The following is a 15,882-nucleotide window of genomic DNA, read 5'->3' as shown; positions in this document are numbered from 1 at the left end:
TTTCCCATTCTCATCTTCCATTTGTTAATCTTCTTATTCTTTGCTGTTAGTCCTTTAGATCCTATTTCTGGTCTGTCTCAATTTTAAAAAGATAAATCAGATTTGCACTCAACCTAGTATGTAAGGTGCAAATGTGCAATACTTGGCTTGGTAAATTGTTGAAAAGCTCAGCACTCTTTCTTCAAACTGGCCAACTGTTCATGTACATCTTCATTTAATGGCTGTCACTAGTTAATAATTGTTATCCAGATACTATGAGATGAGTAACTCTTAGAGCAAACGCTAACTTACGAAAATAGATAAAGAAAGATCCACACATTGACAGAGATTTAATGAAGTTCACACACTGAAGTGGTGTGCTACATCATCGGGTGAAGAAGATGTTTTACTATGTTGAAGAGAGAATTCATCCAAGCAACGGCGAAAAAACTCGCTCTGAAACCCTAGCTTGAAAAACCCTAAATTACAATGACTTGTTCAACAAGATGATAGTACATTATATATTCCTCCAAGTCATGGGTCGATCCATTGGGTTGCGATCGATCAGGTCGAACCATACTACAGGGACTACGCCCCACACCACCATACAAGATCAATGTTTACGTTCTACTGCCATCATGGATCTCAGGAAACTTCCCATTTAAGTTGCCACCAAAATATGACAGAGTGGGTCATTTTTCAAAACGGGTCAAGAATTCAAAACAAACTTAACAATAACATATCAATCCAGTTGATCCTGCCATTGGAGGGGCCTGAAACTCAATCGGGAACCAACCAAGTTCACCATGCCATTCAAAGATCTATATATCAACTGCCAGGGGCAGATTGAGAACTTGCCTTCAATCCCTGAGTTGTTCACCCTCCCAACCTTTAACAGCTTATACAAGGTGGCTCCCGTTGCTCAAAGGCAAGGAATTTGAGGCTTTGAGCCGGAATACAAGGCCTCACTATCAGTATCAGCAAAGGGCTGGGGGCTGTTTCCTTGCTGCTCGTCGCAAACTCAGTCTTCGTGATGATCTAAGTGTGCGCTTATGGTCTTACTCATGTGGGAAGCCCTTCTCACTGAATCTTGCATTTGCTTCTCAAACTCTTTAAAAGAATCATAAATACTGTCTTGCTTAGTTTGCATTTATCTACTCAAAATTTAATGAACTTTAGTTCTAAGAAACAAAAGAAATGAAAGCCTTCTATAACTTTGGGCCTCCTTTTAGTTTACTACTGCTTCTGACTTCAAAACTTATATATGGGAAAAAGAACTTTGTCCGGAAGATGAGGAATCCTAATCATCTTCTAATTCCATATCTTCCATATTGTGTCTTCTAAGCATAATCCAAAATTTTACATAATTAATATCAATTTCAATTTACCACTTTATTTTTTATTATATATATATATATATATATATATTTTTTTTTTTTTTGCCTCTTAGTCCAATACTTACTCTGAATATCAATCCTGGTCTCATCGAACCATCTATCACTATGAATTTATCGCACATTATCAGTTAGGAAGAATTTATTTTTGGTGTTGTATTGGTGACAATAGTTAAACAATTATAGATTCAGAGGCACTCTTGACCCTGTTAATGGGACGAACCACTAATAATTTGAATTAAGGGGACTACATAAAGTAATGACAATTAACCACAATAAACTATTCAAATGAACAGTGATGCATTACAAAGACAATGAAGCATAGCAAACTAGTCATCTGAGAGAGGGCAAATGTGATCATGTTCTAGAAAGAGATGTCTGTAGAAACGGAACCCTAAAACAATATAGACAACGAACGGAAATCGCATACAACAATCACACAATGAACACACAGATATACGTGTTCAACAAGATTGCTTACGTCCACGATGAGATGAGATTCTACTTCACTATCAATGGAGAATAAAGTTACAGTCGTTCATCCTCACACTTCTCTCAGATTGCTTATACAGAAGAACCCTTGCTACAAATATATATAGCAAAGCCCTATACAGGAAATTTGCCGAATTATCCATATAGCCTTAGGAAAAAAATTCTCCGGAGGCATTCTACATCTTAATGGCCAATCAGAATCAGCCAACATTTGCCACAAATAAAATTTGAAACATCGTACCCCATTTTAAAGAATACCCACAAATTAGAGAAGATGCCCAAAAAAAAAAAAAAAGATGTTCAGAGAAAGATGCTACAGTGGACCACAACCAGCTTTCTAAAGAAGAAAGACCAAAGATTTCCAAGTAGAATAGGACCACAAAAGTTAAACTACGGCCCAATACTATGCTATAATTAACTTCAAATCTTAAGACACCATGTTTGGTGAAAAGAGAGTTTTTAATGAAGAATGGATTTCACCCGTCTTCCACATCTCTCCCCACAAGATATCAAGCACTCTCTCACCTCTTTTGACTCCTAGATCTCCCTCCCAGAAATCCCAAACTACTACTCATATCCAAATTTCATCATCTGAGCATTAAAGAGTTAGTAACTAAATAAAATAAAGCTTTAATAATAGGAGTAAAAGTATGGCACTCAGTTTTAATGACGTCCAGATATAAAGAAAGATCCTTTGCTAAGTATTGCACCATCTTTATCCACTATCCATATGCATAACCTGTAATTAGTACAAGAAAATCCTTTATTATTATTATTATTATTATTATTATTATTATTATTATTATTATTATTATTATTATTATTATTACTTCTTCTTTTTTTGGGGGGGGGGGTGTTGGGGAATAATTTGCTCACCTTCTCAATTCAATTAATCAACTCCTCCCAGTGCTGCTTGCTCTCTTAGTTCTGCTTAGCCCCCTATCCAGGGCTGGTTGGCGCTTCTCCCTTGGGAGTGCTTCAAGGCATGGTTTGAGGTACTGGTATCGGATCGCCTATATTGTTCGTCAGTGATCTCAATACCTTACCAACCCAATATTAAATCAGCGTAATGGTACCAACCAGGATTAAAAATATATTTTTCGAAAAATCTGGGTATTTCTGTACCAATATTATATCAATTTTTGGGATGGCTAATACCCGATCCTGTGATGGCATACAAGTCACTATTATTATTTTTCTTGCTGCCGCCCACATTTTGACCCCTCTGTGCTCCAAACCTTGACTCCTCCATGGGTCTCTTGTATGGCTCAAGTGGATCCCTTGCAAAAAAAATCAAGGAAAAAGCATTATGTCGAGAGTGTGTAGGTCACATGCAAGGAGTGAAATGACCACTTCACCCTCATGAAAGGTAAAAATGTCTGCCCTATTAATGCTTTCAGCTGCACTCTCATTTGCCCCCATACCAGTGTGGAGATCATGTTCAAAGCTTCATCAACCATGTAGTTTTTTTTTTTTGAAATCAACCAAGTATCATTTACCGCAAGTAGTTGAACACTTGAACCTGAATCACATAGCAATATGATTTAGTGTGGACATCATGTTCAGAGCTTCATCAACCAAATGCTATTTTTGAAAAAATAAAAGAGCGTCTCGCATGTGTGAGGTCCGAGGAAGAGAACTATGTAATCTTACCTGAGAATAGGGGTGTCAATATCTAAACCAGACCGAACCGATTAAGCCCGATCCAAACCGAACCGGTGGCTTATTGGGCCAGTTTTGGTTTGTATATTAAATTGAATCCGGTCTCGGTTCGGTTCGGGTTAGCCCGTTGGGCCACCAAAAACATCAGAAATGTGCACCGAAACCGGAATCGATCCAAACCGACCCAAGCCCAACGTTTATCAACTATACAAAATTACAAATTCAACATTTCAACTTCAACCTGTCAAAACCCTAATTTTTCAAAAGAATGAAAACCTAGGTTAGTGACGCCGTGACGGAGTGTCGGAGTGAGCAGCTACGCCAAAAGCCCAGTAAGGAAATCAGCCGATAACGAACCCAACCCACTCAAGCTTGGTAGAGAACCAGAGATGTTGGTAGGCATCAACTACAATCGTTGCAGGGCTGTGAGCTTTTGAAGATCAGAGGGAAGAGTACCTGAGAGACCCTGGTTTTCATTTTGAATTTGGGATATCCTTGAAGCCGTGCAGCCCACATTTTTCCACTTACAAGGATCTGGGTCAATCCATTCAAGGGACTTTGGAGGGTCCAACTCTGCTTCAAAGCCATCATCGTTGCCACATCTCCTGAGTTTGTCTGAGACTTTACCGGAACAAAAACCGAGAGGAAAACTACAACAAGAAGGTCAAGAACCCCACATTCAAGATGGGTTTTCTTCATCTTCCACATCTTTAGAACCCAACAAGACAAATTCAAAAAAAAAAAAAAAGTGCTAGAGAGATTTTTGCAGAGACAGCTCCCCACAACGGTGGTTTAAGTCAGCAAGGTGGATAGGTTTTCGTCGTTGAGATTGAAGAGGGAAGTGAAAGATAGGGTAAGATTTTGGAATGCACAGAGAGCGGCGGTGATTAAGGAGGGAAGGATCCAAAGGAAGTGAGGAGAGAGAGACAGTTCACAAGCAAATTTGCTTTCACGAGATGCAGAGGGCTCACGAGATTTGACAGACAGTTCACCGGAGTTACAGATAGAGTCCGGCTGCAGCTAGCCGTGGAGCCGACAACAGGCAGCGGTTATGGCCATGGGCCCTAGCGCCGGAGTTGGCGAACGTAATAGCTCCAACGGCAGCAAGCGATGTGTACAGTTACGGGTTGTTTGTGCTGGAGGAGACCCATTGAAACATCGTCTGATGACGAGCCACTGCTGATCGATTGGGTGAAAGAGCTTTATGCGAAAGGGAGGCTCATCGAAGCCCCTGACTCGAGGATTGCAGGGGAGTACAAGGTGGAAGACATGGAGGCGGTGCTTAAGATTGGGTTTAAAAAACCGATCCAAAACTGAAATGAACCTGATAAATCCAAACCGGTACCAATCCGAACCCAAACCGCACCGAAGCCAACACCGGACCGAAACCGATAAATCCTTAATGGGTCGGTTTCGGTCAGTTCCAAAGCCACACCGAAACCGGTGGAACCAGACCGAAACCGCACCAACCCGGACCATTGAGACCCCTACCTGAGAATGTCCAGAGGCTATTTCTACACTGTTTTTGAAGAAAAAAATATCCAATTAAATAGCATGAATTTCCTGTAATTGAAGCAAAAATTCTCCGAACACACATTAATTCAAAGAAACCATGTCCCTCCCTCCAAAATTCTCCAACAAAATCCATCCCAAATACAAAGCCATGCACGTCCTACCTACCCTTCTCAATTCTCTACTTACAACAAAGTGTCAGCCTTCGAAGGTAACCTCCTAAAAAAGCTTAGAGCTGGAGAAGGCAACTTGCTCTTAAACTTGGGTGGCCTCAAAGCATACAACCCACACAAACCCACCACCACTCGAAACGGCACAACATAGAACACCATCGCCACTATCAAACAAGACACCATAAACAACAGCGTTGCTCTTGGGTCTCTCCAACTCAACAGCGCTTGTAAACGTTCACCTTGTGTAGCCAAATCACCAACCACCGTCTGTATCCTCCCAGCCACACTTCTCAACCGGTCATACCTCGCCCGAATAATGTCGGCGCTGCGCCTTGTCGGAAACGTATCAAATTCCTCATCCAATTCATCGCCATACACCATCTCGGCACAAGACAGCCGAGTGTCCATGTGCGGCGGGTGCCGAGGGCGCGATGGGTATCGCCAGAGCCCCGAGAGAGATAAAGAGAGAAAGATGAAGGGTAGAATTAGTTCAGGAAATATGTCGAACACAAGGAAGACGATCAGAAACAAGACCGAGTGGACCGGTTTCTGCCAGCTGCGAACCGACTCGACCCATTTCCAAAATGCAATGAGGCTCGATAAAACCGAAATAATCCGGAAGAAGTTGGCCTTACTGCGTCTCATGCTCCACATATGAGACCCATGATCGAGCATGTACTCGACCACATCCCGGTTGAGCGGTGGCTCTGCCCGGCTCAACCGGGTCGCCACTACGTTCAGCGCCTGGTGCCTCAAACTCTCTAGCTGGTTTACTGACAGTGGACGAACGTAGTGCATTTTAGGCAGCAGCGGCAAAGGGTACATATGGAGCACGTTAGCCATGTTAGCGCAGGTTAATCTGATCGCCAGGTGGAGCTCTCCCATCTTCTTCACCCCTGATGTCTGGAGCATCAGAAGTGGATACGAGTGCGTATACACACGATTAGATTCAAGCGTGGATAGCCGGATTCTGACTTTTCCAATAGGAGAGTCTCTTGCCCCTGCAACTGCTCCGGCACCAGCACCGGGGGCGGCGCCGACTGATTTGTTGGTGTGGGAGTTGTCGAAGACGCCGACGGTGATGATGGTGCAAGGGTCGAACACTTCCCACGAGTACTGCTCGTTCCACTTCGGTGCCAAGCTGTCAACCGCAGTACGAGTGCGAACCCATTTTTGACCGTACTTCGCGACACAGTAAGCGTCTGTGGACCCTCCTTTTCCATCCTTGATCTTCATTGGAGTCAGCCCAGTGGCTCCCAAGATTCCCATCTCAAGGACACCAATGTGGGGCTTCCACAGCTGCTTCACCGTCGGCCGTACGTCGCTACTGTACAGAGCCGACTCGTCCAGCACATGGTAGCCACCGTCGAGAGAGAGACGAATATGGATCCGTGAACCAAACCGGGTCACCACTTTTGGTTCGGCCAAGCCCATGTTGTTGCAGTGTGTGTCCAGGGTGAACCATTTAGAGACCGCCGGTTCGTCATCGGTTAGACGTTCTATTGAAGCAACGGGAATTAGAACGCGACCCAGAAGATTATCACGTCCCGGTCCAATCCGGTCCTCCACGGAGACCATTAGGTAGTCTTCGAACGGTTCGGCCACGACGAACATCATGTCTTCGTTCCAGAATGGGTTAGAGAGACTCCGGTTTGGAACGGCCGAGGCGACTCTGGTCTTCATCACCTGGTTTCCTACTTGGGCTTTGGCTGAAAGCTCTGAGAACGACCTTGTCATTGTCGAGCCCTTCTCGCCTGAAACGATGTCCTGTGCTTCAATAATGGTAACACGGAGATACCAGAGCTTCGGTGAGAGATAAACCTTGGACTTGATAGAACAGACGCCATCGAAGTTCAAATTCGCAGCCTTGGATTGCCAGGCCTCGGCAAAAGCTTCGTCTGCTTGAGTCCCAAACCAGACTGAGACCATCACCTCTCCTCCCCTGGCTTTCTCCCCTCTCTTGTCTTCCATACGATACCATTGCGGAGCCAGTTGGCTATCAGGGGGAACCCGTTTGGGAACCTCGTTTAAATCGAACCAGATTCGACCCAAGTAATCATTTTTATTTGTCTCTTTCACGAAAACCTCCACCATGGATGACTGAATAGAATCCTTGGAGAAAGCGAAGACCTGATCCCATTCTGGGTTACTCAAGCTTGCCCTTTTAGTAATCCCTTTGTAGTTTCCAAGCTTCACCTCTGCAACTACTTCACCACCGCCGAAGATCGAAAAGTCGCGAGCTTTAAAGACCCGGACATAGAGATACTGCATTTGCTCCACCAGGTCATGAGTCGAACTATTCTTATCTTTGTTGGTGGACCCTCCTCCCAAATGTGGATTAGTTTCTTTGATTGTGAACTCATTCAAACCAGAAGAGCTAAAATCCCCTGTTCCACCACCACCGCCACTGCCACCAACACCAGAAATGTTGGGAGTGCGGAGAGATGGTCCGGGCCCGGTTGTGAAGACGACCGGCTTAAATTCACCTGGGTTTGGCTCCACAGGCTTTGGTTGCTGCCGGGGTGGTTGTGGCCATTTGTTGTCCTGCGTCAATTGTTTCTGTTGTGGCCGCTGCTGGTTGTGTGGTTGCAGATCCAAAGACCCAGGCGTGGTTTGCTGATGCATATTTTTCTGATTTTTCACAAAAGAAGAAGAAGTTGCGGGTTCGTTTCCGTAACCCTTCTTTGTAATCTGTTCCTTTGTTGAAAGATAAAGCTTCAGGCTAACCTCACCACGAACGTGAGAGAACAAACTCCGCTTCTCAAGAGGGTAAAGCTGTGGAATCTCCTCAACTTCCTTGGCAATGTTAGAACAAGAAATCCTCACCTTACCCAGAAAATTCCGGTTACTGCCGGATTTCCGCTCGTTAAAGACATTAACTTCCACAGCTCTATAGCGAAGATCCGCAACATTACTGATGTCAAACACAAGCTTCTCTTTCCAAACAGGATTCAGGTCTTTGTGTTTCACTTTGGTTCTCTGTCTCAGGTTCTCAAACTCCACCTCCACGAATGCGGACGATGAGCCTTGCCCATCCTTGGGCATCAAGTTACGGGCTCTAACAACTTCCACAACAAGCTTCTGTTTACTATTCATCTTGTTCCTCTATGCAGTAAAGGTTGCAGAGGGAGGGAAACAAGGGAAGAGAGAAAAGAAGACAGAAGTTTTGTTGGGTTGGGGAAACGTGATAACAGAGAGGGTTGGCAGAGAATCCTAACCTATAGAAGAAGTAAATGGATGGAATAGAAATTGTGATTTGTTTGGGTTAACGTAATCTCTTGGTTCGAGGCTACCCTTTGGACTGTTACGAGTTTTGGGGGAACAGAGACCGAGAAAAAAAGAAAGAGACTTGACCTCCATTGTTCCTTCCCTCCTCTTTTCAAATTCTGTTGCCGGGGCTTGACAGTATTAGATTAAGAAGAAGAAGCCTCTCACTCTCCCACTTGTAGTTTGCAGTAATTGAAGGAAAGGATGTCGCCATGTCGGGTCCTGGGTTGCCTGACGAGCCTGATTCCCTGACGCCAATCTCTTGGGTTCCTCGTCAAACACTTGAACAAAACCAAAAAAAAAAACAGAAACAAAAACAAAAGTGAGTACACGCTATGCTCTTTTCTACTGAGGTGGGCCCCGAGCCAATTTCTCTCTCTCTTCTCTCTCTCTCTTCTCTCTCTCTCTCTCTCTCTCCCTCTCCCCTATAAGTACATGGCCTATTCCCTGATTAGCAGATCATTAACCGTCCAATTGGTTCCATTTTTTTTTTCTTGTTGTCAACATTCTGATATGATCAAAAGTTGAAGTTTATAATTAGTTAACATTTTCCGAAAAACGAAAAGAAAAGTGTCTCTTTGATGCCTTGTAGGGTCTTTATTAAAGCAGGGGAAGCCATTGATAAAGGAGAAGAAATTCGGTCTCGTAGAAAATTGGGCTGTTTGGAGGCCCATTTGTAGAAGGCTTTCGGCAGCCAATGCTTGCTTTGTCTTTTCCATGCTCGACCACCCCTGTTACATAGGGTCCCCTTGAGACCCAGGTCAGGATCTTCTTCTTCATAGAGTATATCAGATCACGGGTCAATGATGCATTAATTGTTCTGACTTTACTTCGATTAATCCTTAGGGAGACTAGTGCAGTAATTCTGTCTAGATCTTCTTCTTCATAGAGTATATCTGATCAAGAGTCAATGATACATTAATTGTTCTGGCTTTACCTCTATTAATCTTTATGGAGACTAGTATAATAATCCACTGTCATAGTCTCCATTTAAATCGTAGATACACAGAATATGAATCAAACCTGAGACCATACATCTACCACACAATCCTCAATTTGTCCTAACCATCTGGACAACCCAAGAGACCTTACATGGAAACACATATGTAAAAATGGAGAGACCAAACTTTTGCAATTTATTAAAATTAAAGAGTGCTTCGATTTGTGATATAGCTTTTAGAGCTATAATTCATGCTAAAGGGCACCAATTTGACTAATCAAAAGGGAACACATTGTCTGATGACTGATGGTTCCCCATGTCTTGCTTATCATTGTTTATCATGACCTCGTCTTAGGTAATTAATTAGTTCAGTTCTTCTAATCATTAGCCACTGAATTGCTCCTGTTGGGTTCATGGTCTCGTGGGCTTGAATGTTCATTTCTCTAATCCCTTGTCTTCGCACAGTAAATATGTATCCCAACGTTTCTTTCAAAAATGTGCCTTTTGCCATATAGGTTCAATAATACGGATTAACTCGGCGTATTTTATGATATATGAAGTATTAAATGCATATGATACACGATTAATATAGATATATATTTAAAAAACTAAACAAATAAATAAAATCTAAAATCAAAAACTATCCGAATCACACAAACCATTTTTGTCCCCGGTTCGTATGAGAGCACCCAAATACCCGCTTCGTCTGAGAGAGGAACCCTAGCCTTTGCTTCTCGCCTTCTCCATCTCCGTTCTCGGCGATCGGCGACCTGCACTGATGACCAAGGGGGAGCATCAAGTGGATGCATTCGCTACTCATTTCCTCTTCTCTATTTCACCTCCCAAAACCTAATGGTTTTTTAAAACATAATTGAGAACCAAATTGCAGTGGCGGGGGTTCTTCTTCTTCCCCCCCCCCCCCCCCCCCCCTTTTTTTTTTCATTTCATTTGTTTTGCACAATGAGCTCTGCCACGAATATACCAAGAGGGTTTTCTAACCCTCGTCTTGTTATTTTTTCCAAATCTGTGGGGATTTCATATCCGATGGTGGGATTAGGGAAATGGGTTCCATGAATGTTCACAGTAGTCTTGCATCTTCAATTGAGTCTTTTGAGTTATATGAATCAAGATCTTCACTAGAAATTGAAGCAACAGAGATTGGCTGTGTTGTTTCAGCTCTTCCTAATTTACCTAAAATCCAATTACAAAAACCAAAGGTCATTTCTTTTCAGAATTTGGGAATCTTTGAGAACTCTCACACCCCAACCTCCACTACCACCATCACCAAGACAATAATAGTGGCAGCAATGAAAATGATAATTCAAGTAGCTGGAATGGAATTCAAGCGTGGACGGATTTGCATCAGTATATTTTATTTTTTTTTCATCAGTATATTGAGTTGCTCTAGTGGAGGAGGAGGAGGAGGTGGAGAGACTAAGGCTATGTTTGGTAGGGAATAAAGAAAAGAAAAAGAAAAAAAAAATTTAAAAATTTTAAATTTGGGAAAAGAAATAGATTCATAAAAAAATCATTGCGTAATTATATTTTTTTATCTTATTATGCTTTTGTTCTTTTTTTCTTTTCTTTTCTTTCCTTGGTTACCAAACATAGCCTAAAGATAAAGAAAAAAAAAAAGAATTAAAAGGAAACCCATCAAAGATTTTTCTTTGTTCAAACTTTGATCTTAATCTTAAGGTTATTAGGTACATAATGATAGTTATGGTTGTAGTTCCCTTTTCTTTAGACCCCGTTCATTTAGCGAGGATGTTGGGGTGGGATTGTTATGGAAGTGGGACTCACATGATTATGGGGTTACAGACAAAGTAAGTAAAGTTAATGGAAAACTAAGGGCCAGTTTGATAACGTTTCTACAGTTTCTGTTTCAAGAAACGACAGAAACATTGTTTGATAAGTCATATTTCTGGAAGTCAATAGTAACCAGCGAAAGAATAGCCACGGGTCGTTTCCAGAAACGGCGAAACAAATAGTGGGTCGTTTCTTGAACCATAAATAGGTAGAAATTTCAATTTATATTTCTGAAAATAAGTGAAACGAAACAGTTTTATCAAACATTTTTTTTTTTCCGTTTCTGGAAAAACGCATTTCTTGAAACATTATCAAACGGGTCCTCAATTCATCAGAAAGCATACAATTACAACCCAAAAAAATACCACCGGCCCTACATTCATCAAAAAACTCAAAAAAACATTAACAGTGTTTCAAAAGTGTTTTGTTCAAAAAGCATTAACTCAGATGTTCTACCATTTTGAGCTAAAGACTCCTTACCTACAAAACTCATGAAGTAGCGCAGAAAGTTACTTTGCAAATATGGGGATCTTTAGGATCAATCAACTCTTAATCCAATCTAAAAAATAAAAATAAAAAATGACAACTGGGATACATACATTAAGAAAGTAAATCTAGCAAGATCAAATAATTAATCAATTGATACAATATATATATAGTGCAGAAAAATCGTTCTGGTGTGTGAAGGCCAAAATCCTCTGGCATTTTTTGCTTCAAATGCTCATGAATGCCTGCATAACTAATAGCATACTAGCCTTCGCACGTCAAATAAAAGGTTTAGCTTTAAAACAAACCTTGTGAGCACTAAAACCTTCGTGAACAGAGCAGCCCACAAACTTCGTGAGAGAGATGCAATAGGCGAACTTCGTGACAGAGATGCAACCCGCGACCTTCAGCTTAGAAACATATGTAAATCAGTAAAATTCTATGTCTTGTATTCATGTAGGAAACCCATCTAAATACACAAAATTGGACACCCATACAAGATAAGTCTATAGAAAGAAAGAACTTTACAAGGAAAGAGAATATTACACAAACCTATACAAGGTAAGTCTATAGAAAGAAAGAACTTTATAGGGAAAGGGTTACACAAATATAACAGCTATACAATTAAAGGATTGAAAGAATCCTATAGAATCATATCCTTTCATATAACAGCTATACAATGAAAAGATTGAAAGAATTCTATCATTCTTTTCATATAACAACTATACAATGAAAGGATTGAAAGAATCCTATCCTTTCTCTTTACAACATACACCTTCGTGAATAGAGCATCCCACAAACTTCGTGACAGAGATGCAACCCGCGAACTTCGTGTGAGAGATGCAACCTGCGACCTTCAGCTTAGAAACATACCTTTTGAGCAGAGAAACCTAACCTTCCAGTCGTAGAGAGAGACCTTCGCAGAGCAGGCCGAGACCTTCATGAGCAGAGCAAAATGCTAGGGAATTTCCCTCATTGGCAGCAGAGAGCGGTGTGAGAAATGCAGTGAGAGGGGTGAGAGAGAATCGCTACCCGCGAACTTCCTGAGCAGAGATGCAGCGAGGAGTGAGAGAGAGACAATCGTGCGAGAGAAATGCTTTTAGGGATTGAAATTCAAACTTATCTTACGGTTTGGTCAGAACCGGTTCAAATGGATGAGTCGAGTCATCCTTTCTTGTAAATAGGGTTTAGCTACCCTTTAAAACAAATCTAATCTTGACCGTTGGTTTAAAGGAGGACACATGTCCTCTTATGCAGGTAGCAAAATAAAGCAAAACACGAATTTGAAAAATAGAGGATTTTTATCCGACGCTAATCTCCCATCACAGTGAGGGTGGAGTTTGCACGAAGGGATTGAGAAAAGCACAACTTTTTGTGTTGCCTTCCCAAAATACCACCCGTTATAACCAAACAAATACAAATCACATGGGGTGAAATAATTCATACTACTATCCCGCCCCATGAATCCCAACCGTTCAAGTTCCTCATTAAACAAATAGTGCCTTATGCTCTACTTATTTGTTAATGTGTCTTTCACAGTCTTCTTCTTCAATTCCCGACCCAATGGAATTTTCTGATTTTTGTGTTATCTCAGCACTGAGCATCCGAAGTTAAAGTTATATGTTTCTTTCAAGCCAATTGGGTCATCTTACAAGATTACAATTACCTTCTATACAGATTCTATGTATAAAGTAGAAATTAATTGAGAGTAAAGAATCTGAAACTTCTTGATTTTGTATGGGTACAAGGTGAGGCACCTCAATAAAGAAGTGTCTTAGGGAGAGGAAGGGTCTACCAAAACAAAGGAATCCAAATTTTGATGTGAGCGTTCGTACTTCGTAGGTTCATAACTTTGGTTCTTTCGATTTTCATATCCAGTTAGCCTCACTTCACTTGAGACCAGTTTAATTAGTGAACGAAACCAGACTCCATTTGCTTAAGTCAGTCATCCCCACTTAAGACAACTTTAATGTCTCTCTTTGGCCAGCAGTCTTCCCCACTCGAGAGTCTAGATCATATTAATTGGTATGATAGACATGGTTTAATTAATATTAGATGTAGAAATCCAAAAGAATGAGAAATAATTCCAATTTGAAAAGCTAGACTGGATTTAAATGTTCATGAAAGCATGAGAAATTAAAATTTATTTGCAAATAGCTAGTTTTAGCTCCTTTTTTTTTTTTTTTCTGCTAAAGATGGGTTTTCAGGACTTCGGCCTGACTAGTCCCGCGGGCCCATATTAACTCTATAACCGCATGGATCGGATCATACCGGGGTTGAATGAGAACCATTCAACTTTCATTGAAAGTAGTGAAGAGCACTAAACACCCCCGTGTGAGTGGCCCAAGGTGTGCCTGTACCTAGTGGGAGTTGAACTTAGGATGTCCGAGTATACGGTTCATACCAAGTTCGTTGCTCACCAATTGCGCTACCTCTTTGGATTAGTTTTAGTTCCTTCTTAATAACAAAATAAACTCATATTTTTGCCCCTGGATTTTTACAGGACTACCTTATTAAACACATTATAAACACGTACTATATCATTGTCTTATGCATTTTATTACACCCAATTTTGAAAAAGTATTATTACTGTATGATGCATTTAGTTGTCGTACATCTCCATTCCCGTATTATTGTCATCCCCGAACTTACTAACTATGGGTCTTCCACATCCAAGGTCTAATGAGATATCATTTTTTTTTTCTTTTAATGTTTTGACCAAATTTAGCAAGTTAGATACTAAAAAAAAAATAGAGGGAGATTGTTTCAAGGCCAATTAGTGGGTTTCAGGTCTAACAAAAGTTCTTGCAATCCTATTGAGTCACTCCACACTTCCAAAATACCCTAGTCATGGTCCTTTGCTATCTTCAATCATTGGAAATACTACAAAGACTGCTTCAATGCTTTCTCCTGTCATCATAAAATTAGATGAGATTAGAATCAGTTCCCCCTTAAAGAGAGTGCCAACAGTCACCCAGAAATCTTTTCTATAGTGTTAGTAATCATTTTCCATTTAGAACAGAGAACTCCAAACTAGGGAAAGAGAGGCGGCAACTGATACTCTTAGAGCATTCGTCGAGATTAAAAAAACACAGACAGTCGATTATTAGTAAAGATAGAAAGAAATAAAACAGAAATTCAATAATTAGTAAATATATTAGATATTAGTTATTGGGATGAATTTCTACTAAAAAAAAAAAAAAGAATAGGTGTTGGTACCCTATATTGGATTTATGAGCTTAATTATTTATTCAGATTGATTAAATGGGTGAGAATCAAGTTGCATGAATTGATTTGATCCACTCTCAGTTTTAGAAATATGTTGGCCCAACTCATTGTGGTTTAGTGTTTTTGGGTACATGACAATATTATAACTACTAGGTTTTGGGTCTCTATAACTATTATTCACTATTCTCCATTTTTTCACTAAAGTGAGAGCACCAAGAAGGACTAAGGGACTGTAGAAAATCCATAGCCAAAAGAGGGAAACTATGAAGAACGACGTCGATTGTATTCAATATATTAAGTAAAAGGTACAAATCGATCCTCCATGATTTTATTAGATTCGTGTTCTTGTGTTTTCTGTGTGATTTCTTCAACTAAAGTTTTGGATTCGAACCCATATGTAGTTCTAATAAGTGGTATCAGAGCCAATCACACGGGACAAGAATCGTTGCCAATTTTTAGATTTTTGAATCAAGATGGTGTTTAACTTTTGTTTTGGCTGATCGATCATCGGTGAAAACTCGTCGAGTGCATATACAATATTTTATGTTGTCTATGCTACCAAAAAAAAAAATCATAGAGGAATGGTGAAGGTTTAGGGAAGATGAAAACCTTACTATTAAGAGAAATTGAAATCTAACCTTAAAAGTATGCACAATTTGATTTGATGGGGAATCGGCCATTGAAGAAGGATTTGATTCTTAAAAGATAATGGTTAATGGTTGAAATTTTTTTTTTTTTTTTTGGGGTGTGTGTGTGTGGGGGGGGGGGGGGCAATGGGTTTGGTTGTTATTTGGGTTTCAATAGAATAGTGATGTAGGTTATTTTTTGCTGCAAAGACAACCGGAATATTATTCGCTAAGCTGAAGTGGATGTTCGCCTGATTTTTCGTGGCTTATCGTTGCCGGTTAAAGCCGCCCCAAGGGATCGAACTCTAACGGAACCC

The 15,882-nt window shown here is 40.8% G+C and overlaps 1 protein-coding gene across 1 annotated transcript; it reads right to left on the bottom strand.

Moving 5' to 3' along the window:
- Positions 1 to 5,067: 5,067 nt before the first annotated feature.
- Positions 5,068 to 8,782, bottom strand: LOC122088212 (FT-interacting protein 3-like). The gene has a single exon (XM_042657401.1). The coding sequence runs from the start codon at positions 8,306 to 8,308 to the stop codon at positions 5,225 to 5,227; it is 3,084 nt and encodes a 1,027-aa protein (XP_042513335.1). The 5' UTR covers positions 8,309 to 8,782; the 3' UTR covers positions 5,068 to 5,224.
- Positions 8,783 to 15,882: the final 7,100 nt, after the last annotated feature.

The sequence above is a fragment of the Macadamia integrifolia genome, chromosome 9, assembly GCF_013358625.1.
Source record: "Macadamia integrifolia cultivar HAES 741 chromosome 9, SCU_Mint_v3, whole genome shotgun sequence".
Taxonomy (NCBI): Eukaryota; Viridiplantae; Streptophyta; class Magnoliopsida; order Proteales; family Proteaceae; genus Macadamia; species Macadamia integrifolia.
Note: the sequence above shows the minus strand (reverse complement) of the source record. Positions and strands in the feature narration are given on the sequence as shown.